At 43.4% G+C, this 25,553-nt stretch overlaps 1 protein-coding gene across 5 annotated transcripts in view; it reads left to right on the top strand.

The window, feature by feature from the left end:
- ERBB4 (erb-b2 receptor tyrosine kinase 4) overlaps positions 1–25,553 on the top strand; it is an 818,250-nt gene that overhangs the window by 564,745 nt on the left and 227,952 nt on the right. For all 5 annotated transcript variants that reach the window (XM_060282309.1, XM_060282298.1, XM_060282293.1 and 2 more), the window contains exon 5: positions 21,190–21,255. In XM_060282309.1, the coding sequence (XP_060138292.1) occupies positions 21,190–21,255 (66 nt within the window). The remainder of the gene's footprint in view (positions 1–21,189; positions 21,256–25,553) is intronic.

Here is a 25,553-nt window from a genome sequence, read left to right as displayed (position 1 = left end):
CGTCTCCACTCCTCCACATGCAGCTGCTGGGTGACCTTGGGCTAGTCACACTTCTTTGAAGTCTCTCAGCTTCACCCACCTCACCGGGTGTTTGTTGTGGGGGAGGAAGGGAAAGGAGAATGTTAGCCGCTTTGAGACTCCTTCGGGTAGTGATAAAGCGGGATACCAAATCCAAACTCTTCTTCCTCTTCCTCTTCCTCTTCTTCTTCTTGTGCCCTCCATCTTTCCCAATATCAGGGTCTTTTCCAGGGAGTCTTCTCTTCTCATGAGGTGGCCAAAGTATTGGAGCCTCAGCTTCACGATCTGTCCTTCCAATGAGTACTCAGGGCTGATTTCCTTAAGAATGGATAGGTTTGATCTTCTTGCAGTCCAAGGGACTCTCAAGAGTCTCCTCCAGCACCATAATTCAAAAGCATCAATCTTCAGCGATCATCCTTCTTTATGGTCCAGCTCTCACTTCCATACATCACTACTGGGAAAACCATAGCTTTAACTATACGGACCTTTGTAGGCAAGGTGATGTCTCTACTTTTTAAGATGCTGTCTAGGTTTGTCATGGCTTTTCTCCCAAGAAGCAGGCGTCTTCTAATTTCGTGACTGCTGTCACCACCTGCAGTTACCATGGAACCCAAGAAAGTAAAATCTCTCACTGCCTTCATTTCTTCCCCTTCTATTTGCCAGGAGGTGATGGGACCAGTGGCCATGATCTTAGTTTTTTTGATGTTAAGCTTCAGACCATATTTTGCACTCTCCTCTTTCACCCTCATTAAAAGGTTCTTTAATTCCTCCTTACTTTCTGCCATCAAGGTTGCATCATCTCCATATCTGAGGTTGTTGATATTTCTTCTGGCAATCTTAATTCCGGCTTGGGATTCATCCAGCCCAGCCTTTCGCAGGATGAATTCTGCATATAAGTTAAATAAGCAGGGAGACAATATACAGCCTTGTCGTACTCCTTTTCCAATTTTGAACCAATCAGTTGTTCCATATCCAGTTCTAACAGTAGCTTCTTGTCCCACATAGAGATTTCTCAGGAGACAGATGAGGTGAGCAGGCACTCCCATTTCTTTAAGAACTTGTCATAGTTTGCTGTGGTCAACACAGTGATCTTAAGTTATTTTTTGTAATCTTGTCCTCTGAGCTTGATGTCCAGATTTCAACTCTTCCTGATTACCCAAATCAGTGGTTTATGTTGAGACATCTATATTCTGCCAATGCCTGGATATATAGTTGAGAAAGCTGAACTTGCCAGAGACAGATACAAGATCTGCATCTCCCAAATGGAGAGAAAGCATTAGTCATTACTAGCTTATTCAGTTTACATGTCTTGGCCATGAACTTCAGTAGGATAAATGAAATCAACCCAAGGAGAGATATCAGTAGGTTGTCAGATGTTGATATTTAACTGTGCCTAGCACACAAGTCCCCTCTACACGAGAAATCTGGGAATTCTGCACTTTACCCTTTATTGTTTTGGGGAATCTTTTGTGGGAGTTTCATATGCATCTCAATGCTTTAAATTCCTCTATGTTATGAAAGTTTCATAGGGGGCATCTCAATGCTTTACACTCCTCTATGTTATGAAGCATAACATTTTGCGTGTGTTATTTCCCCTAAAATCTTAAGTAAAATTTTGACCTGGCTGTCCTCTCTCCCATAAAGCTGTAGGGAAACAAATACAGTAACAAACTTAGTTTGTGTTCTTTTAAAGTTCCTTGGGGTAAAACAAATTTTGAAAGCTGAAAAGCTGCTACTGGTCTTATGTACAACCTATGCCGTTTAGAACAGCATTTCATCGCAGGAAAACAAATCACCAGCAGAATGTAACTGCAATACATTTTCTCACCTTGGCTGACAGAAAATGTGAAGTGGTGACTAATTCCCATTCTTAAAGTCAACTCTTGCCTAGTATATCATTTCCAATGCAGCTCTAAATTGCAAGCTGTGTACCGAGAAAGTGACATTCGGAACAGTAGATGGTGAACACGTTTTTATTGTAGAGTTAGGTTAAATTATATCCCTTTATTAAGGTGCAGTCAATTAACATTTTAAATACGTATGTGCTTGGGGAGTAGGGAAAAAGCGCTTTCACAGACAGGGGCCCCTGAATCATTGCGACAGGTGTCAGCTCACAATACCAGCCATAGAAGCTGTTCTTTCACAAAAACAAAGGCACAAATCAGGAAAGTATCATACGAAAACCTCTTTTGTATGGAAAATTCCTCAAGTGCTCACAAAATAATGTTTTAACAGCCACAAGTGTTTTCTCAGCCGGGAAGCATAGCCCATAAATGCTGAGGAGAGAGCCAGTGCTCCCCCTCAAGTTGTTAACCATTTCAAAGATACGCACCTATTTGCATTTCCTGCAATTAAAGAATATGAACTGGGAGTATAATTTGCTTTAGAAAAATGGCAATGGAAAGTGGGTGGTGGGCAATGGAGCAATGTCAATATTTGTTTTCTTTTAAAAATCCGTTTTTGCCATGTGCTGGAGAATGAAAAGAGGGAGGAATGCGAGGCGGAAAGTAGACCTGCCGAGTGTTGGCATTTCAGATAGGGAATTTAGTAGCCCCATGAAAGCATTTCATGTGAGAAAGAGCTGAAAAGGTGAAAAAGCTTCTTTGTGCTCTGAAGTACAAGTGGATATAAAAAGCCAACTGAAGAAGAATTTCAGCAACAGGAAAGCAGACCAAGCTTTTGAGTGCCTGGTGACCAAAAATACTGTATTTTCACAAAGTTTTCCGAAAGTCTAATCCAGTGTTTCTCAACCTTTTTTGGGCCAAGGCACACTTGTTCCATGAAAAAAAATCACGAGGCACACCACCATTAAAAAAGTTAAAAAATTTAACTCTGTGCCGCCCTATATTGACTATATAATTATGACTGTAAGAAACACTTGCCAATTGCTGTGTTGGTTGCAATCTCCTGTAATAAGGCTTCACAAGCCGCTGATTTCTCTGCCAGCACAATCCTTTGCTCAGCAAGTTTCAGGTTGAGCTCATCCAGCCAGCTTCTTTAAGTTTGTCTAAAACCACCCTCCCGTGGTGGTGGCTGTTGAGAGCTGCGCTCGCCCCGCGTCGTGACCCGGCCGGCTTCCTTTCCGGCGGGTCAGTGTTGTTTATTGGCGGCCGCCAGGAACGTGACAATGCAAATCGCCCTTCTCGTCGCCGCACGTCGCCGCACACCAGCCAGCGTCTCGCGGCACACTAGTGTGCCGCGGAACAGCGGTTGAGAAACGCTGGTCTAATCCTTGTAATGTCATAGAGTATGATCCTGCTGTACTTTATACATGCTGAATTGCTGGTTTCAAAGGCGTGCCTACATGTGTACTCCAGTTTGAAACAATCTTTATTCCAGAGTTTGAAGAATCTCATTTTATTGGGCAACCACGCATGGCTAGGCCAGTTGGGCAAATGTGTGTAAATAGGCTTACATCTGCTGATGTTGCTGGAGCAATTATTGGCAAATTAATTAATTATGATTCTTTATATATATTCCACCTTTTCCCCAGTCCTCAGCTTATGGTGGCTTGCACAGATAAAATCGAGAAAGCGAAAAACATAGAAAAGACAATAATTAAAATGTAATTAAACACTTTTATGTATTTAATTTAGTACTCACTTTCCATAAAACACCCAAAAGGAATTTAACAATAAAAAATGATTTTAAGTCCAATCCAAATAGTGATTAGCTTTACAGTAAATGATTAGGTTTCTGTACTTGTGTGCATTTCCGTGTCATCATTAAATCAGGAATGACAGAAGCAGCAGTCATATATCTCCTCCTCCCCTTGTCTCCTGCAATGTATGGCACTACCTAACATGTGATGCTCATGTCATTGCACCTGGAGTTTTATGGCCCCTCTAGAAGCAGTAATCAACAGAAGGAAGTGTGGGCAGGGATCTTTTTAAAAGCACCATGACGTTTATACGATATGTTTTATAGCATTCTGCCTTATGATGAGTTAGGAATGAGGAGATGGTGGGTTACTAAGTTGAACAGGAGCTCTGCATTCACCATAAGATGTGGCATCAGTCACAATGAGACATCAGAATGAATACTAGTCAAAAGAAAGTTTTACAATTAACATAAAAGACAGGTGCAAAGGAAGAAACCATATCAGTTCAAATCCTTCTGCCACTTTAATAAGCTAGTAGTGTAAAGTAAGAGGTGTAGTCTAAACCACTGAGCCTCTTGGGCTTGCCAATCGGAGGGTTGGCGGTTTGATTCTGTGCAACGGGGTGAGCTCCCGTTGCTCTGCCCCAGCTCTTGCCAACCTAGCAGTTCAAAAGCACGCGAGTGCAAGTAGATAAATAGGTACCGCTGCCGCAGGAAGGTAAACAGCACTTCCGTGCGCTCTGGTTTCTGTCACTGTGTTCCGTTGCGCCAGAAGCGGTTTAGTCCTGCTGGCCACATGACCCGGAAAGCTGTCTGTGGACAAACACCGGCTCCCTCAGCCTGAAAGCGAGATGAGCACCTCACCCCATAGTCTTCTTTGACTGGACCTAACCATCCAGGGGTCATTTACCTTACCTTGGTGTAAGGTATGTGCAATGAGATTCCAGCAGATATCAAGAGGGATCAAATCCCTTCAGTGAGAGACCACCCACCATGGTTGAGCATAGAGAACAGCCTCTTTCCTCCTTAGCAGGTTATCCCTACAGGAGGAGAGCCGACTCTGCAGTTTCTTAGTGAACATTAGCCTATTGAAATGCATAACTTATTATGTGAATATGGCTTGTTTAAAACCCGTCTGCTAATTAAAATAGTACTTCAGGAAGGAGAAGCATTTAGCTTAAAACAAATTCTTATTCCCTTTTATGGGTGGCAATGTAGGAAATACAAATGATGTAACAATTCCATTGATTCTGTAATTGACATTTTTGGGTGAGTGGATGGATTGGTAGTTTGCATCTCTCATAATAGGGTTCAAATAATTTAGCTCACTATCTTTGAAGAAGGCCTTTGCCAAAGTAGAGGGGCATGTGTGGCCTGAAGCCAGCTGGACTAATTGGTGCTCTTCAACAGAGCCGGGTTCAAAATCCCATCTGTTGCTTAGTCGTTCGACAAAACGCCAGACCTATTCTACAGGGATTAGTGTAAAGTGTGGTTATCTCCACCCACTCATTTTGGAAGGAGGGGTACAAGGAAGCAGAAGAGGAGGATGCCTTCATCTGCCCTGCCTGCAAGAAGATGAAGATGCATATGGGTCTCTACAGCACTTTGACTTTACCCCCAATGGCGCACTCTTCCATTGTCTCTTGAGACAGATGGATGGAAACTAAACTTACCCCCCAAGTTGATCCAGGGGCTCCAGAGATGTTTGGCTACCTTTTACAGTAGCAAGTAGGAGCCTCTGCTAGTTGACTGCCCAACTCCATTATGAGAAATTGCTGCAAGTGGTTTTTCTCAGCTGCAGAACCACAGACTGAAAGAACAGTTTCACATCTGTGGATTAACTCAGGGGTAAATGCCCAGGGATGCTTTTACTACTTGTGGACAACCCATTGTTTAGTGCAAACAGCACACCAGCTTTCCCCTGGATGTATGTTTGGCACCCAGCTGGTATGGATATGCCCTAGATAGGAGGAGTGAGATGGCTGTTCATAATGCTGTCCCCTGTAGGGACAGTTCAAGGGAAAGCTGCCATACACATAAACACACACCCTTCTGTATCCATCAAGTGAAATCCTGACTCATGGTTCTTCCCTTCCTCCTTTACTCCCCACAACAACCCTGTGGGGAGGAAAGTTAGGTTGAGAGGCAGAGACTGGGCCAAGGTCACCCAGTGAGCTTCACGAGTGAGTGGGGATTTGAACCCTGGACTCCCAGGTCCTAGTCCAACACTCTAACCACTACACCACACTGGCTCTTCCTGCTGTGCTTCCAAAAATGCTGAACCTCTAGTGACTCACAGCTGCCCACATAGTTATTTGCAGTAAAACTGTGCTAGAGCAGGGACACAACTGCCTCCGCCATCAAGGGAGAATAAAGAAACATGGGAGTAAAGAAAGGGGACAAAGTACTTGCACCCTTCCCAGTGTGGAAACCATGGGGATCAAATAGTTCAGGAATACGGTGTTATTTTGACACTTCTGTTGTGAAAGGGTGAGCAGTTCGTCCTCCAGCAAAAATACCACATAATGAAAACAGCACTTGGTACAGCATTTAGAAAAGGTTTCCCTGCCTCCTCTCCCCAAAATCTTTTTTTTTTTATTTCAACACATCAAACTGTGTTTCCTCTCTTACCTCCCTATTTCTTCCAGCCCTGGCTCCATGCCAACAACAGCTAAGAGAGACATTGGCTTACCGCACAATAATTCCGTTATGCTCGTTGTTTTTCTTTAGTGTGGAATTAGAGCAAGAATGCCACAAGCCTCATCATTTCCTTGTCAGCGTGCCTTTGATTTTGCTGGGTACCTCCTCTGGAAAAATCTCTTACGATGACATTCAGGTTTCTCACACACCATTATGTACTGTGACAAAGAAAATTATTGTGGCTGTAGCTTGCGATGCTCACATATAATTACCCTCTTGGCAATGCATCTGTAAGTCTTGATACATTCGTAGGAAACCACCTGTTCTTTTATTTTAGTTTGCATTTGATCCTCATTGCTGCATCGATAGAAAAAGGTCTACTATTATACAAACCTGCTTGTGTGACAATTATTTCCCTCCAGCCACACACTGTCAGAGGGGTGAGGAACAAGTGGCTCTCCAGATGTTGTCGGACTCCAACTCCCATCAGGCCCAGCCAGAATGGGGAGGCGTCAGGAAAAACGGGAATGTGGTCCAACAACACGCTGAGCATGCACATGTTCCTCACCCCTGCTCAGAGAAGCCAGTAATGTGCAAGAGTCATATGGTCTCCTGGGCAGTTTGGTCCAAGCCCAGTTTAAAGATAGAGAACCCTAAGAGGGGAAAGCAAGGGGCTTTGATGCTGACCAGCAACAGAAGTTGCCCAGCAACAGCAGACACGCCGGTCATCCGGTCACCATCTTCCCCACTATGGTGAGAGGTATTGTATTTTTATTTAAATTGTAGTGGAGTCCCTAAGATGGTTGGATTGTGCCTTGTGCGCCTCCTTCTGGAAACTGCTGCAACCATGCCGGTGCCGAATGCTTTCCTTTGCACCACATCAGTGGGGCTAAGAAGGGAATCTTGTCATCTGGGCAGCCCAGGATCTCCATACAAACTGCCCAGGCTTGCGGTCATGTCAGTACTGCAATTGCAGCAAAAACACCAGTTACAAGTTACCAGTCTCTGCAGCCACAGCAGGTGCTGTGATTCTCCACAAGTTTGACTTCACCCTTGGAGGTAGACTCCATTGTTTCTGGAGACAGATGGATGCCAGCAGCAGCAGCAGCGCCAACAGCAGCAACAACAGCAAATCTTTCTAAATGGGCATCTATACCAAAGGTGGGGAACTGGATCCAGGTTGATCACCCAGCTGTCAATCATGTGACATAATAATGTGTCAGGTGACTGCCACTTGCCAAGGTTCAAATGAAGTTTCAGCAGCCTTCCAACATGTTTTCAGTGTCAATCAGCAGGTTGGCACTGGGGGCACACCTTACCTTCCAGCGATCTTGTTGTAACTGCTGATTAAGCAGCCCCATTCAAGTCCATTTGGAGGAAGCAGTTTGGATTCATACCATGTCTGCAGAGGAGGAAAAGGTTGATTGAAGAAAGTGATTTGAACCTCAGCTACGCTAAGGAACTCCTGTTGGGGGAACTCCTTAGTGTAGCATCCCAGGAGGCCTCCCTGTCAATGCTGATCAGCTGGCTGGCGCGGGTCAGGGAACTCCAGTTGTAATGGGACAACCAGGAGCTCACTTTATTAGCATTAATTATTAATGATGAGCTGTCGCCTCCCCCACAAATGAGGAGCCACCACTGATAAGGTCCATTTAAACTCACTCCCTGACTCACTCTTTGGCCACGAGGACTCTCCCTGCATTTCCAGATTTGAATCAAATTATTTATTTCCCGCACGTATGTGTTCATACGTGAGTCGATTGTGGATAAGTGGGGGGGGGAGGTGTCTGTTCATGGCTTGGGTAGTGCCCTGGTGGATATTGCTGAGACTCACAGCTCGCATGAAGCCATCAGTTTCTCCATTGCTAAGATGACGATGCCACTGTGATCTCTCCTAAAGGTCCTGAATATTGTACAGGAGCCGGGGTTTTTTTGGGGGGGGGGAGAGGTGCAGGCTCAGCCTGCCACAGAGGGTTTTAAAGGCAAGGCAAGGGTCCAGTGAGGAAGTTCCCCCAGAGATATGGCTGTCTTGGAATGAAGTTCCTACCGTAGGCATGAAGGTCCTAGGAGGAAGGTCCTAGGAACTTGCCTGCTGCCCAGATGAAGTTAGGGCACAGCGAGCCTCTCTCTGGTCAGCAGGGGTTGAGATTTACCAGTAGGTGTGGCAACCTATGATAATCCTGTGGGATTTCCACAAGTGTCCCCTCATGCATGCAAATCCTCCTTTTAACTCTGTCTCTCTGGGAGTTTAACTTAGATACAGTCCCTGACATAAATTATACACATAAATTACATGCAAAACCATGTATATATACAGCTTAGAGACTATTTTCCTTTATGGGTAAAACTGCAAGCAAACCTCCTATAATAATAATATTATAATAATAATTTATTATTTATACCCTACCCATCTGGCTGGGTTTCCCCAGCCACTCTGGGCAGCTTACAACAGAAAAATGAAATAAAATAATCTATTAAACATTAAAAGCCTCCCTAAACAGAGCTGCCTTCAGATGTCTTCTAAAAATCTGGTAGCTGTTTTTCTCTTTGACATCTGATGGGAGGGCGTTCCACAGGGCGGGCGCCACCACCGAGAAGGCCCTCTGCCTGGTTCCCTGAAACTTGGCTTCTCGCAATGAGGGAACCGCCAGAAGGCCCTCGGTACTGGACCTCAGTGTCTGGGCAGAACGATGGGGGTGGAGACGCTCCTTCAGGTATACTGGACCGAGGCCGTTTAGGGCTTTAAAGGTCAGCACCAACACTTTGAACTGTGCTCGGAAACGTACTGGGAGCCAATGTAGATCTTTCAAGACGGTGTTATGTGGTCTCGGCGGCTGCTCCTAGTCACCAGTCTAGCTGCCACATTCTGGATTAGTTGTAGTTTCCGGGTCACCTTCAAAGGTAGCCCCACGTAGAGCGCATTGCAGTAGTCCAAGCGGGAGATAACTAGAGCCTACCATTCCTTGATTAATATGTGACAGAACCACCGGAACCCAGATCAAACTGTCTCAGAAGCCGGATCTCCCCCATCTGTGCTTTATGAAAATACTTGGATGAGTTGCCTGGAGAAAGTGGCCTTTGCAGGAACAAGCCCTGAATTTCCCATTGATCTTTTGGCCCGGGAGATTATGCCTGCTCTATCTGTTGCTGCAGGGGAAAGGAAGCCAGGAAGGGATGGTTTCTGACACTTCTCTCCTGCCTTTTTTCCAGCGTAGTCTCTTGTCTGTTCTCATCGCATTGGCCTTAAGACATTTCTGTGTCAGAACAGAATAGTAACATTACAGCAAACCTGCTATCAATCCTGCGCTGTTATTGATAAATATGAAGCCAGTGGGCTGTGTCAATTTTGTGCTGCAGACATGCATTTCTTGACTTCCCGTTGACTCTCTCCCTCTGTTGGTCGATCACTCTTCACATCAGGCTTGTCTTCTGCGGACCACATCAGTGATACCCTGTAATTTAGGGATTCTATACAGATTTCCTCAATTCCTTAAGCGCATTATTATCTCTCCTGCCACACCAGTGGGCCTCCCATTGCATATTATTCATGAAAGCGCATATTTCATTGTTTGTAAGTTTTCTTTCCCCCCTCTATTCAGCTTCAGCTTTAAGTTTTTATCTCTGATTTTTATTTACTGCTGTCCTCTTTCTTTCTCTTTTTCTTTTCCCAGCTCTCAGTGTGTATCTCTTTCTGTTTGTTTTCACAACACAAACATTATTTCCCTTGCCAGTCTCTTTTTCATCTATGTGCGTCTGAATCACTATGTGTGTGTCTCTATCTATCTAGAAAGAAAGATTAGTGGATAAATAGAATGGGCCGACTGGTATATTTACGTTCATTCCTACTAAAATATCTGCTAGGCATGTGGAATACCTGAGCCATGGGCTGTGAATAACAGATGAAGTAGTGGAAAGCTCACTAGAACATTTTTCAGTAGTATCCAGAATTCTAAGGTTAATGTGTAGCAGGAAAGATGATACAGAAAAGGATGTGTGATTCTTTCCTTATTTTTTCTAGTGCTGGGCCAAAGCTGTCCTCTTAATTTCTCAAAAGTGTTCTTCCCTGACAAAAGAAACTTCTATTTTTCTGACTTGTTGAAAGCACGCTTTGGATTTTATTTATATGATTAATGTGTGGGGTTTTTCGTTTTTCATTTTGAATCCTTACTTCCTGCTTTATAACTTAAAGAGGCTCTCAGAGCACCATTCAAAATCATACTCCAGCTAACTGGCACCCAAAAGCAGTTCAAGGACAGCCCCCAAACTGAAAAGCTGATTTGTCTGGAAAATGTTGCCACACAAGAAATGGAAAGTGTCCATGAAGCTGCAAACTGTGGTCTTGGAGATCTAATATAAGTCATGAGAACAAATAATTCAACTGCATTTGCTTATGGAAGAAACTCCCTTGTGCCATTTACCATTAGTGTATTCCTCTACTGGAAGGAACATTTGTGTTCCAAGTGTTTAAACAGCTTGCCTATTCTGTTTTAAAGAGAGTGCCGGAGAGGGGGGGGGAACCTGAGAGTCTGACTTTCTACTAGGTAATTAACTTTCAAATCGATAGAAGAGATCTAAAGATTAGCATAGGGGTAGTAGAAAATGTAAAATGATTTTTACTTAACAAAAGAGTGTGGATGAATAAACGCATGACAATGGCGATGTATCAGACAAGGGCACAGAAGGCATTACAGGCTGATAAAGGCAGAACAATTCATCCCAACAATAGTATCTTTAATTTGTACTAATGCCATACTGTGGCTATTTGAATTATATTTTGATTTTGCAATCAAATGTATCATTTAGTCATGCAGAAAGCTGGTCTCTTAAACTACTTAGGAAAACACAATGCGGGGCTATTTAAACAGAGTCATATTTAAACATTACTAATGAAGTAATGGTGGTTTCTTAATTCAGAGCTATATTGCATTGGGTTTAAGGTTTTGTGACTGGAAGGGACAGATTCCCCATAGTGTGACACTCAGGCCTGCTTCTCATCGATGAGGTAAACTGGTGTTTCAGTCCCCTATGTGAGGTTTTATTACTGAATGCTCCTACATGTAATCAATATCTATATCTATCTACATATATATATCTGTCTATAACTAGATGTCAATGAAAAAGGCTCTAGACTAATTTCTATCTATGTACCTATCAGTCTAGAGAGAGGTCATGCACTCCACCAGCCATCTGCAGTTTGAAGTGGAATAACTCAGTTTAATGAGAGCAAAGTCAGAACTTCCAAAAGAAATTAATCTCCCTGTAGGACAATGGTACAACTATATTCCGGTTTTAAACGGAGTATGCATATTGCCTATGAATGCTAATCACTTCCAAGTTTTAGGCAGTTGGTCCTTGGCATTCCTCAGACTAGCCTGTGGTTATTATATTTCATTCTCTTTTTTGGGGGGGAGGGGGGGTTAAAACAGAATCTAAAATGGAAGAAATTGACCCTACTGTGGGAAATATGCAACTACATTGGAGCTTACCTCCAGAACCTTGAGTAAGCATAACCAATTCACAAACATATGGGATTAGCATTAAGAATATGACTTTCTCTAGCTCAATCCTATGCAAGCCCTGCTACGCCCAATGAGGCTTCTCATAGGATTGCAGCCTTAGGCACCCTTCACTGCACCGCTTATTTTGTAAAGTTATGCACTGACAGATAATTCAGAGGGGAAACTAATGCTAGAGTTTTAAAAGGCAGCCTAAGGTTCTGGGAGAAACAGAGAAGAAACATTTATGAGATCCGTCCGTCAGACTCTTAAGGACAAAGGAAGGAAAAGTGGATTTCCTCTCCTGGGAGCTGGTTTCTCACATGCCAATTGCGAGGGAGATCTGTAGATCAAACGTCAGATTTCACACCCACCCACCCTTCTGTCCTCTTCAGTCTGTAATGAATGGCAGTTCAGGAAATGGACAAGGTAACCACTTATAAAAGAAAATTGCTTTGGAAAGTCAAACCCACATCACATCTTGTAGTGATGGCCGGGTTCCAGTTAATTGCTGCGAGTCAACATTTGACTACCCTAAGATGAGATGTATTTGGTTTGAGATTTCTTTCTGTCAGACATTTTCCAGTCTTACATAGAGCCAAGTGCTTATGCAAAGGTGCTGAGAAGAATCAGCTCTTACTGTACCAATGTCACGATGAACTTCAGTGAATGAATCTTCACTGGGAGTCATTTTGGACTCACAGCTGTCCATGGAGGTGCAGGTCAATTCTGTGTCCAGGGCAGCTGTTTATCAGCTCCATCTGGTACGCAGGCTGAGACCCTAACTGCCTGCAGACTGTCTCTAATTATCTACCACTTGGACTACTGCAATGCGCTCTACGTGGGGCTACCTTTGAAGGTGACTCGGAAACTTACAACAAATCCAGAATGCGGCAGCTAGACTGGTGACTGGGAGTGGCCACTGAGACCACATAACACTGGTCTTGAAAGATCTACATTGGCTCCCAGTACGTTTCCAAGCACAATTCAAAGTGTTGGTGCTGACCTTTAAAGCCCTAAACCAGGGTCCCCAAACTACGGCCCGGGGGCCGGATGCGGCCCAATTGGCCTGCCAATCCGGCCCGCGACGACGCCCGCCGACGCCCACTCTTACGGCGCGCAGCACGGCAGCACTCTTCCGGGTCGGGGGAAAAGCACCGAAAATCCTTTGTGCGCATGCGTATGGGCCTCTCCCGACCCGGAAGAGGTCATTTCTGGTGCACTTCCGGGTCGGGGGAGGCCCATACGCATGCGCACAACGGATTTTCGGCCCTTTTTCCACCCTGGAAGCGCACCGCTGCGCCAGTAAGCGCCCGTGCGCATGCGCACGGGCGCGCACTCCCCCGCCTGCCGGCCCGCACAGGCGCACGCTCCCCCGTCCTCCGGCCCACCGCGCAATCGGCGCAGTGGAAACCGGCCCAAACGCTGGTAAGTCTGGGGACCGCTGCCCTAAACGGCCTCGGTCCAGTATACCTGAAGGAGCGTCTCCACTTCCATCATTTTGCCCGGACACTGAGGTCCAGTGCCGAGGGCCTTCTGGCAGTTCCCTCGTTGCGAGAAGCCAAGTTGCAGGGAACTAGGCACAGGGCCTTCTCGGTGGTGGCGTCTGCCCTGTGGAACGCCCTCCCAACAGATGTCAAAGAGGAAAACAATTACCAGACTTTTAGAAGACATCTGAAGGCAGCCCTGTTCAGGGAGGCTTTTAATGTTTAATAGATTATTGTGTTTTATTTTTCTGTTGGAAGCCGCCCAGAGTGGCTGGGGAAACCCAGCCAGATGGACGGGGTATAAATAATAATTTATTATTATTATTATTATTATTATTATTATTATTATTATTATTATTATTATCACACTGCCATTTGGAAGGAAGTGGAGCTAGTCAAACGTAAAACCATTCAGTGTCAGGGGCTACTCTGGGGTTCCATATGAATCCATAGGGCAAGTGTGTGCTCTCTTCCTGGATTCCTCAGGGCAGTGATTCCGGCTGCAGACAAGCTTGACTGCTGTGCATGTTCAAGCCAGAGATTTCATACTGCCCGCCAATTGCAGAGACAGATGTTGTGTAGTTCTGTTTCCTCCTACCGGTATGTACCTCACATAGATTAAAAGGCTGTTTAAATACTAACTGCAGATTTATCCTCCAAGGTGATTGGGGGAAATACAAGGTTATCTTTTCCCTACCCTGTTTTATCATCACAACCACCCTGCAAGACAGATTAGGCTGAGAGTGACTGGCCCAAGATCACCTAGTGTGCTAAGCTTTGCACTTAAACTACCAATACACCAGGTTACTTAGAACCCAGTCTTAGGGTCTCTGGTAAACAGAATCTTCACCCTACATATGGCAGAATCATCTACCTATTCATCTCAGTTCAGCTTGCTGAAAGATATGCGCAAAGCCAGCAAACAAATGAGAACTCACATATTTTGTAATGTGCTTTCTTAATGGAGTATCTTTAAGCAAAGAGAAATGTTCTGTGTTGGTCCCAAGAAAAGAGATGGGATGGTTAATATATACATAATTAGCTAAAGTCAAGGTTTCTTCAGGAAAAAAATGAAATATATAGCATCAGAAGCCCTTATTATATGCTCCCCAGCATTTTCTAACTGATTAAAGAAAACCTAGACTTTTTCAGTGCAGTTCCAAATTTGTGGAATGCCCTGCAGAGTGAAGTGTGTCTATCTCTCTCCCTATTGACTTCCAGGAGGAAATTAAAAAACAATCCTGTTTACCCAGGCACTTGATGGCTAGCAACCCTGAGATAATTGTTGGAGAATGTTTATAACTATTTTTAGAACTTTAGAACTGTTTTCAGTTGTTGTTGTTGTTGTTGTTGTTGTTGTTGTTGTTGTTAATGTTTTATTGTTTTATTTATTAATAGTATTTAACAAAAAATTATGTACTGCTTGATTGTTGAAAACCCTCTAAGTGCTTTGCAAAAATACAGAATAAAATGTTAAAATGATAAATAAAAGCAGTTAAAAACAAGTATTTAAAAATATTCAGAAGATGATTAAAACCAACAAAAGCTCATAAAATGAAAGGCATATAGCTTCTACATGTCTGGATAGGCTTGTCTAAACAAAAAAGAGCCCTGCTGCCCTGGGCTCCTTTGGGAGGAAAAGCAGGCTGTAAATAAAGCACTATAACCTCACAGCGGCATATCCTAATGCTTGACAGTCCTAGCCATCACTCTCCGGCATCAGGTCTAACTACAAGAGTCTGGTTTTCATGCCCTTCCTTTTCTGAGCCCTGCAACATCCATTCTGTGACAGGTACCTGCAACGCTGCCTCACAATTCCACATGGGCCCCCAAAGGTTGGGAACTCTTGAAATGAAGTGCTGCAGCAAACTGCAAACACCAGTTCATGAATTAATTGTAGAAATTGTAGAAGGGATGGTGGAGCAAAATGCAGATTCAATCCACAAAACAAAATTGCAACAGAATACAGGAAATCTGCTCATCTCCTTACAGAATGCCCCTAGCTTGCATAGTCTGGTGGCATTTACAAAACATGTCTTAAGAAACTTTGTGTTTTTCAGCCAAGGGTCAGGAAAGTCACGAAGCTGCAGGCTTTGCTCCTGCCTCCCCCAAACCTGGCCATAAACTTTGTAGATGGCATTGACAAAGTCTTTATCTCTCGGCGAAACTCCACCTGTAAAATGTTGCCCACCTTGATCCTTAAGACAGGCTGCAATTTAAATATCCTCAATTACCGTAGTTTCACTGCCTATACCCAGAGCAGCATAGGGATAGAATAAAAATAAGGGCAGAATCTTGTCCGGTACCTGCTTCTGCTAGACATCTTATTATTATCGAATAAGACAAGACATGTTTTCTCCCAATTTATTTGATATGTGACCTTCAAAGGACTTGTGATAATTTAATTCAAAGTTGTGCTGTCTACATGTTCAGTGCCTCATTTTGCCTGTGTAACAGTGAGAAGAGAAAACAATGAAGCCCGCACTTTCAAGTTCCCAGCAAGAGGGAGAGGCAGCTGAAAGAGCTTCCTCTTGCTCAGCTGTTAAATGTCTCTATTTAAATGCAAATTATCAACTGACACTATGTTTAAAAAAAAAAACCCAACAACAACCCACCACGTAAACGGAAACAGGTAGACATGTCAAAGTCCGTTAAAAATAACTAGTAAGGATCCCAAATAGTGTTTACTTCCAAGAGAGTAGGAACTATGTGGCAGAATGTTTGGTTTAACACTAAGAATTGTATCAGTACCATAGAAGGTCTTTAATTCTGGTCTGCCAATTTCTGGGATTTGAGCAAGCACAGATGTGGAAGTTGGGTTAATTAAAAGTTCCACCACGGAGAGTTCCAGAACACCATCAGCCTCCTTCAGCGAAAGGCATTTTGTTGGTCACTTCAGAATTTCCTTCTATTAGAACAGGCATCCCCAAACTTCGACCCTCCAGATGTTTTGGACTACAATTCCCATCATCCCTGACCACTGGCCCTGTTAGCTAGGGATCATGGGAGTTGTATGCCAAAACATCTGGAGGGCCGCAGTTTGGGGATGCCTGTATTAGAACATGGAATTGGCTTCATCTAGAACACATAGGATGAGACCCAGGTGGCGCTGTGGGTTAAACCACAGAGTCAAGGGCTTGCTGATCAGAAGGTCGGCGGTTTGAATCCCTGCAATGGGGTGAGCTCCTGTTGTTCGGTCCCAGCTCCTGCCCACCTAGCAGTTCGAAAGCACATCAAAGTGCAAGTAGATAAATAGGGACCGCTCCGGCGGGAAGGTAAACGGCGTTTCCGTGCGCTGCTCTGGTTTGCCAGAAGCAGCTTTGTCATGCTGGCCACATGACCCAGAAGCTGTCTGCGGACAAAACGCCGGCTCCCTATAGAGCAAGATGAGTGCCGCAACCCCAGAGTCGGACACAACTGGACCTGATGGCCAGGGGCCCCTTTACCTTTACCTTACAAACACATAGGAAATTTTCTTTTAGAAAATAACGATTCATTGAGAATATGTTGCACATAGAAGTCTCCTATAGCATCCGCATCAACAGGTTTAGGAACATAGGAAGCCGTGTTATACTGAGCCAGACCAATGGTCCATTGAGCTCAGTACCATCTACACTGACTGCCAACATCTCTGCAAGGTTTCGACCAGGGTTTCATGGCTGTATCTAGAAATGCTGGGGACTGCCACTGAGCTAGGACCCTTCTCCCTGACAATGCACTCTATGCCAATTTCCTTATTTGCCGTTTGAAAATCTTCACCTACCTGTATGGAAAATGATGAACATATGCCTATTGCCATGAGGTTGGATCACCCTTGTGCTCTTAATGTCTATGTGAATTAATTTACCTGGTGTTTAAAACAATATCCCCTTATCTGGGCAAGCGCAGTGAAATAAAAGTATTGTCGCACACAGGGCGTTTTTTTCAGCAAAAACTCGCTGGAACGCAGCTCCAGCACCTCTCAGGTGGGAGCCATTGCCATTATAAGAGAACAAGGGAGGCATTCATGGTGAAATCCGGCACCTCTGTTTCTAGAAAAATAGCACTGGTTGCATACCACCCCAATATCTGAGCTGTATGAGATTCCAGGGGGTTTCATGTAGTTTACCAAGGGTCTGTGTTTCCTTTTGGGAATGAGGCACAGCAGAGACTGTGGAGTCTTTATGGTATATGGTTCATTTACACATACATACATCCTGAGCCTGTGATGGAGAGGCTCACACCATTAACACTCCAAGAGGGTCTTGCTTCTCTTGTAGGCACAGCCTTAGATCCAAACAAAAATCGACCATCGTGCTCTGGTCTTCTCCAGCGTGCAACATTTTTTCCTCTAGGTTACACCACAGCCAACTCTAAAGACTCGTTCAAACCCTGGCTTTGTCTTCTAACTAACTCTGAGCTGGAGGAGGGGCCCCCAACCTTTTGACTTTTGGCACAGAGCCCCCTCCCCTAGTTTTCTTAATGGCTTGTCACCCGGGCGACTACCTCATGAGGATGCTGACCTGGCTTGTATTTTAACCCTTGCTGGCTCTGGGGGTTCAGGAGGCTTGATTAAATTCTAACACCTACTGGACCCAGGAATTTTGGGGAGTCTGCCACCCACAAACTCATAACAGTATTCAGCTTGAGAAGATCTTCTAATATCAGTTTTTAACACCAGTATGAATCAGTTCAGTTGTTAAGCTTATGTCCATCTTCACCAACACCATTCTGTGCTCTAGAACCAGAGTCGTACCAGTTGCTGGGAACTGAAGGAGGGGAAAGGGCAGTTGAGGGCATCCTATCTGGGGCATCTGGTTGGAAAACAGGGTGCTGGACGAGATGGGCCATTGGCCTGAATCAGCCGGACTTGTCTTACATTCCTTTATGAGCCTCTGCTGCACAAAGGGTGGTAAGCCATTGTATAGGATTAGGGCTGGTAGAAAGCTCATGGATCTCCGGCCACACTTTAGAAGGGGGGGTAGGGAGCAGGTGGATGCATGGGGGAAGAACATGATGGATGATTTGGGTTAAAGTTTGATTAGAAGGAACCTGTCATTTCATTTGTGAAGTGTGGAGTCTATTTGTGGTTCAGGGATTTACTGTGAACTCTCTTGATTTATTACACCTGTCTTCACCCTCAGTATGTGTCAAAATCACATATCCTTGGAGGATGTGTTCCTCTGTGAGGCGGCAATCTGGGTGTGTCTCTTGGCTGGAAAGCCAATCACGAGGGGCATCCAGAGCCATGATGCTCCTCCAAGCACAGTCTTCCTGCTCTGTCTTTGCACAAGTGTCATTTGGGTCACCTGCAAAGAGGCAAATGAGGGGCAGTGGTTCAGCAGGCACAGGTGCTTAAAAATGGAGACTTTCTCGGCACGCCACACCCATTAAGTCATTATTATTATTATTATTATTTTTAAAAAGAAGTAACAGCACGCCACGCCCATTAAGAAAAGGGTCCAGTAACTACAAGCCCACTTCAGGACTATTCAGTTACAAGGGGGAAAGTATGTGCTCAACTCACCATCAATGGAATTGGTGGGTCTGAAAACATGATTGGCCTCGGCTGGATTGTGTCCTCTGTATAAATGAAAACGTTCATAAGTGGATAGAACTGTAATTTTCTCAAAATATCACCTCTGCCGAGATGCTGCAAATGTTCTATCTAGAAATAGGTTCCAGTGAATTCAATGGTACTTACTTCCAGGTAAAATTCCAGCTTCAATTGGGTATTTGGTGAAAAGTATAAGAATGATTGTTCATTAATAGGTCCAAAATGGGTTACTATTCTTGCTAGTCCTGTGTGTGTGTGTGTGTGTGTGTTTACATTTTGTGAATCTAAGTTTGGCCTCATTGAGGGGCAGTGTTTCAATGTGAGTAGGAAAATGAGAGTACCCCTAATTTTATTTTTATTTTTTAGGGGGGAAGCATTGTAGGTGGGGGGGGGCACTATTGCATTTCTGTGGCAGGGAGAGCTGGAAATAAAATAAACTTGAGCAGAGTTTTAAGTCTGCATAAGTCTTCATTCATTCACATGCAATTTGCAATTGGTCTTAACTGAATAAGTCTTCAGAGCCAGTTTCTTCCCCCTTTCTCATGCATAATCTCTTTCCCTTGAAGGCAGTTTGGTGCTATTAGCATTCTGCACAGTGCTTCAGTAGATTTTTTAAATAATAATTGTCATTGTTGTGGGTTAAAGTTGTGCTATTTGTGCTAGATGGAGACTGGAGTCCCTTTCCCATCAAACAGAATGGGCTTGCATTGCTTAGCTGTAGCTGCTGGTTTCAATAAACAGATGCCAGGCAGTGACAGGAAAATATACACCAGTGTCAGCAACTGCATTTCTCTGGCATAATTGCCTGAAATGAACTTTGTTACATCAAGGAGATGATGCTTTTAATGAGGTAGTTGGCATACATGTGTAATTGCTGTACAACATAATCAGTAGATTTTATCAACATTGTGTAAGTGTCAGAAAGTGGTGAAATTAGACTTGAGAATGTGGTTCCAGTGACCTGATCACTTTATGCATGTTGAACAGCATATCTTACTTTACAGGGAAGACAAATTTAAAACCACATGTGCCCCCTGTCTCCACTGCCACCTCACAGTGGTTTCGGACAAGCATTCTCATCTGCACAACCCACAATAGCAGAGAGTTGTTCTTGCCAGCGACTCACCTCACTCACTGCTGTTGGGCATGGGAAGGCCACAAAATACACCCACAAAATCCCACATTTGATTTTGAGGAGTTTGAAGTGTCACTGATAATAGAGGGTTTGTCTAGGAGTGAGGATGAGAGAGGGCTCTTCTTCTGCAAGTTGTGTGCCAGGGACAGAGGAAGCCCATAGCAGTTCTTGGAAATGCCGTAAATTAACACTTGTGAGTTATTCCAACGTATGCACACCTAATAGGCCAGAGGTGCGAGTGAACACACAATAGACACATTGTGGGCATCAACCCATTAATGATGAGATTCCAATGAAACAAAATTGGTTTTTAATCAAGAGCTGGAAAGAGATTGTCCCCTATGAATTTCCTATCGTATTACAATATAAAGGACAATACTGAAAAGGTGAGCTTCTGTGGGAAAACATGGGAAGTTGTACACCATTGGTGCTGTGTAGAAGAATCAAAGCACTATGCATTAATTGGTAATAAGAATCTGTCGTCTTGCTTAAGGCACCATGCATATGTCATTATGCTTGTTTCTCAGCAGGTCCATATAAAAAGATTGGATCTGGAAAAGAACATTTTAATTTCCAGAGTAGCTGCCGCCATTCATTCATTCATTCATTCATTCATTCATTCATTCCCAGACCAGGACTCCATGTGGCTTATAGATGAAACAGAAGAAGCTAAAAACATAGAAAATATATAGAATCAGAGAACTGTAGAGTTGGAAGGAACCCCGAGGATCATCTAGTCCAACCCCTGCAAAGCAGAAATATGCAGCTGTCCCTGGTGGGGTTTGAACCTGCAATTTTGGCATTATCGGCACCACACTCTAACCAACTATTGGTAGACTCTCCTTCCTTTCAGGTTTTTAAGCAGAGGTTGGGGACCATCTTTCATGGGTACTTTAGTTGAGATTCCTGCATCGCAGGGGGTTGGACTAGATGACCCTTGGGTCCCTTCCAACTCTACAATTCTGTGATTCTATGAAAAGCAATTAAACACTCATATAATTAAAACAAGATACAGATCTATTTTAAAATACAACAGCAACAAGAAGCAGGGAAATGCAAAGCCCCACTATAAATTTTAATTCATATATGTTTGAAACTTGGTGTATGTTTCCTAGGGAGCTCTTTTGCTGCACATCTTTCAGTTGTGATGAGGTATAGAACTCTCATAAAAGTGTGATAGTGGTTCCCCTTAAGGAGTCTTTAGAGGCACTGCAGAAAAAAAAAGTAAAAAGTAATCATCTAAATTCTCTTTGTATTTTGTCTCTACTCTTCCCGAAGGTGGACCATGTCACAAGTCCTGTGGAAACCGGTGTTGGGGACCTTCAGCAGATGAATGTCAGACCTGTAAGTGCATTAGATTAAGTAAAGAAAAATATAAAGTGAGATGAAAGAAGGATTTACAACTATCCAGAGTTCATGCATATAGCCTGTTAACAGCAACCCTCAATACAGTAATAATCAATGAGAGTTTTATTCTCAGTGATAGGAAGTCACTATGCAGCAGCAATGAGAAATTAAGTGGTGGTTGTTGCAATTTGTAGATTGCCCTTCATCTGTAGATCTCAGGGTGGTTCACCGTGTAAATATACAAGAACAAACAAAAAAAAATACGTAATAAAAGCAAGGACGAAAACGAAAACAGGTAGAATCTTGAGTTAGTAAAATGCAGTATAGTAGAATAAGTCTGAAATTATCCAGGCTGTAGGATGAGGTATCACATTTCTTAATGTTCCACTACATGGGGGGGGGTGCCTAAATGTAAAACAAAACAAAACTTAGCCCATGGAGTAGACTAGCTTAGAAGCTTTCTTACTTTCTGGGAGAGTTGGGGAGGTGCTCAAAAATTGAATCCCCCCCACTAAAGCATGAAGTGGTACAACCTGATCTAAGCATATGAGATCTATGAGTTGCCTCTACAGGTGAAAGTACATACAGAGAAGGGGACGGGAGGATTGGGGTGCTAGCCTCACCCATGTTGGGAAGGGTGCTCCTGCCTCTTGAATGTCCGCATGTTGCCTAGGATGTCAGCATTAGGGAAGTCTGTGTCTGAGGAGCTGGTCAGGATCAGAACCTTTGCATGATATACAGTATACACAGCTTCTACCATTGGAGAACTTAATAGGGGGCTTGGATCATGTGCTAATTCTCACACGGACACCAAATTCATACACACAAAACTTATTTTAAAACATTCTTACAAATTTTATAACAGCTGTCCTTAGACTATACTCCATTATGTTGCAGCTGAGAATTTCCTGGCCACAAAAGCATATATATATATATGAGTGCTGAAATTTTGGTGGATATCAAAGCGGGTATTTGATGTGCATTTTAAAAAATACTGCATTGAATGGTTTGGATTTAGTGCAAATTCTGAATGAAAGATGCCTAGTGTGGAGAAAGTGTCTAGAGAAGAGTTTCTCTGCCTCTCTCATAAACTCGAGGACATCCAATGAAGCTCAATATTGGAAAATTCAGGACGGGTGAAAGAATGTATTTCTTTACCTGTGTAAACTATGGAATTCATTCAAGAGACAGTGATGGCCACCAACTTGGAAGGCTTTCAGAGTGGATTAGATTAATTCATGGAGGATAAGACTTTCAGGGGGGGCTCGGCATGGTGGCTGTCGGAGGTAGCCTGCTTCTGAAAACTTGTTGCTGGGAATTGCAGGGTGGGGAGCTCAGATTCTGTCTGCAGACCTAGAATCATAGAGTTGGAAAGAGACCACAAGGGCCATCCAGTTCAACCCCCTGCCAAGCAGGAAACACCATCAAAGCATTCTTGACATATGCCTGTCAAGCCTCTGCTTAAAGACCTCCAAAGAAGGAGACTCCACATGGTAGCAAATTCCACTGCCGAACAGCTCTTACTGTCAGGAAGTTCTTCCTAATGTTTAGGTGGAATCTTCTTTCTTGTAGTTTGAATCCATTGCTCCGTGTCCGCTTCTCTGGAGCAGCGGAAAACAATCTTTCTCCCTCCTCTATATGACATCCTTTCATATATTTGAACATGGCTATCATATCACCCCTGGACCTTCTCTTCTCCAGGCTAAACATACCCAGCTCCCTAAGCTCCCTTCCCACAGGCTTCTGGTCATCTGCCATAAGAACAGGGTGTTGTACTAGATCAACCTTTGGCCTGCACTTGCAGGGCTCTTATTTTCTTATCAAGACAAAAGACAATCAAATACGGAAAAAAACCCAACATTTCTAACACTCCCTGTGCCCTTGCAAGTAGATATGGTTTAATCAATTGGGAGAGCACCGTTGCTATATGTGCCCATCATATCCCTAGGGGAAGGTTATTCTACGGCCTGGGGGCATACCCACAGTTGTAGTCACAGTGGGTATACGCATGTCTCCAGTACAATATAGCTTCCATCTGACCATTGTGCTTGAGCCATGTTGTCAAAATTTGTTTCTGAAATGCCTGCTCATCAGGGATTAAAATTATTTCTTCTTGCAAACTTCACTGTATTTCCTGATCCATTATCATATTCAGGACATTATCATATTCAAGACTTGTGAGCTTGGTTCTGGTACTGATCACAATTCCTGAGCTGAGCATGTGCTCAGAAATACCATGTCCCTTCGATTCTTAGTGTATGGCTCTGTACATACTCCTGATTCCTCTGCATCCAGGGTGTTCTCAATACTAGTTTGGGAAGTGGTGTGCACATGACATTAGCCACAGGTCATATCTAATCTGTATATGACATGCCATTTCTTATCAAATACTGCATTTTGTTGCGTTTTCTTCCAAACCTGCTAAATCTCGTAGAAGGCCCTTATAGTCACTAAGGTCCCCTGGGCCTCTGGTGACAAACATGAATACAGAGTACAAAGTCTGTTCAAAATATGCACATTTGTAAGGTGAGCTACATCTGAAGAGGGCTATATTTGTTTTTAAAAAATGGCTTGTTACAGTTAAATGTCATTCTGTGTTACTGTATATGCCTCTCTCTTCCATTTTTAATATTCTAAAATTGTATCAGCATGAATTTAGCTTGGATGGTTATTTTCCAAATGCAATTCACTCTTTATCTATATCCATCAATATATTACAAAATGCTATCAAATGTTTTGTGTTATAAAACATGTAACTGACACCTGCTTTTATGGAATTTCAACCCATGCAATATTTGGATTAATTTATTGAATTAAAGTCCAAAAAAATGCTGATCTGGTTAAGCATGTGTGTGAAAGTGCAGAAACTTGCATGGCATAGATATAGCACGCCTTGAATATTAGACAGGGGCTCCACCTCTGCTGTCTTTTTGACACCTAGTGAAAACCTCCTTTAACAAGCCTTTGAAGTTGAGACAGATCTTTTCCCAGTCTGCACCTGTATTGGAACTATTTCCAGAGGTTGCCAGTGTTTGGTCTCTTCTTGTTTGCCACCTTGGGCTCCTTTGGGAGGAAAGCTGGCATATAAATTTAAACAATATAATAAATAATAAATAAATATCACCAGGAGCTGCTGTTTCATAGCTCCAGTGGGAAGGTAAATGGCATTTCCATGCGCTGCTCTGGTTCAGCAGAAGTGGCTTTGTCATGCTGGCCACATGACCCGGAAGCTGTATGCCGGCTCTCTCGGCCAGTAAAGCGAGATGAGCGCCACAACCCCAGAGTTGTCTGCGGCTGGACCTAGTGGTCAGGGGTCCCTTTACCTTTACCTAGAAGCAGTGTTAATGCAACAATTGTGATTTATCTGACTCATTGTGAGCTACTTTGAGCAAATGGAGCTGTAAAATACTGGCTTGTCTCACTGTGAGGACGAGCAAGCTGAGGATTGCTAAGGACTCAGTGTTCTAGAAATGAGAAATTAATTATCAATTATAAAAGCTTATATTGTACATTATAGTACAATGTTATACCTTGGCAAAACACAAGATTTAGTCCTCAATGAACTTTTACAATTTTTTACTGCATACTTTAGAAAATTCATTTTGGAGTTGTTGGGTTTTGGATTTTTTTTGTTCATGTAATGAATCATTGAAGAGTGAATCATATTTAAATTGGATAGAGAGTTCAGGAGGTTTCATTTAATGATTACCTTGAAGAGTGCAGCTTGGCTGTTGACTGCTCATTTTTGAATCACCAGCCACCTTGGGAATTCAGGACGCAGCAGTGTTTAACCCGTATAAGCCACTTCTGCATATTTTATGACTGTGGCCCAATGGCACTCCCCCCCCCAATAGCACAGTAGCTAATTAGCTGAATAAAGTGCACTGCTCTGGATTCAATTTTCAGGTAGGGTGTTGTTTCATTTTGGAGAGCTTGGACTTGAAGCAAGAGAATTTTTTTGATGAGCATCTTTGCAGGACTGGGAGCTAGTATGATGGTGTTCCGTAGGGAAGCGATTGGCAGGAAGGTACAGAGCAATAAGTGCCTTCTCGGCAGTGGCACCCTCCCTGTGGATCGCCCTCCCATCAGGTGTCAGGGAGATAAAGAATTACACAACTTTTAGAAAACACCTGAAGGCAGCCCTGTTCAGGGAAGTTTTTAATGTCTGACGTTTTATTATTTATATTTTGCTGGAAGCCGCCCAGAGTGGCTGGGGAAACCCAGCAAGATGGACGGGGTATAAACAATAAAATAATAATAATAATAATAATTTTGGAGACTCAGGGCTCCAAAAG

The sequence above is a fragment of the Zootoca vivipara genome, chromosome 1 (genome assembly GCF_963506605.1).
Source record: "Zootoca vivipara chromosome 1, rZooViv1.1, whole genome shotgun sequence".
In the NCBI taxonomy this organism is placed as follows: Eukaryota; Metazoa; Chordata; class Lepidosauria; order Squamata; family Lacertidae; genus Zootoca; species Zootoca vivipara.
This window is presented reverse-complemented; position numbering and strand designations above follow the sequence as displayed.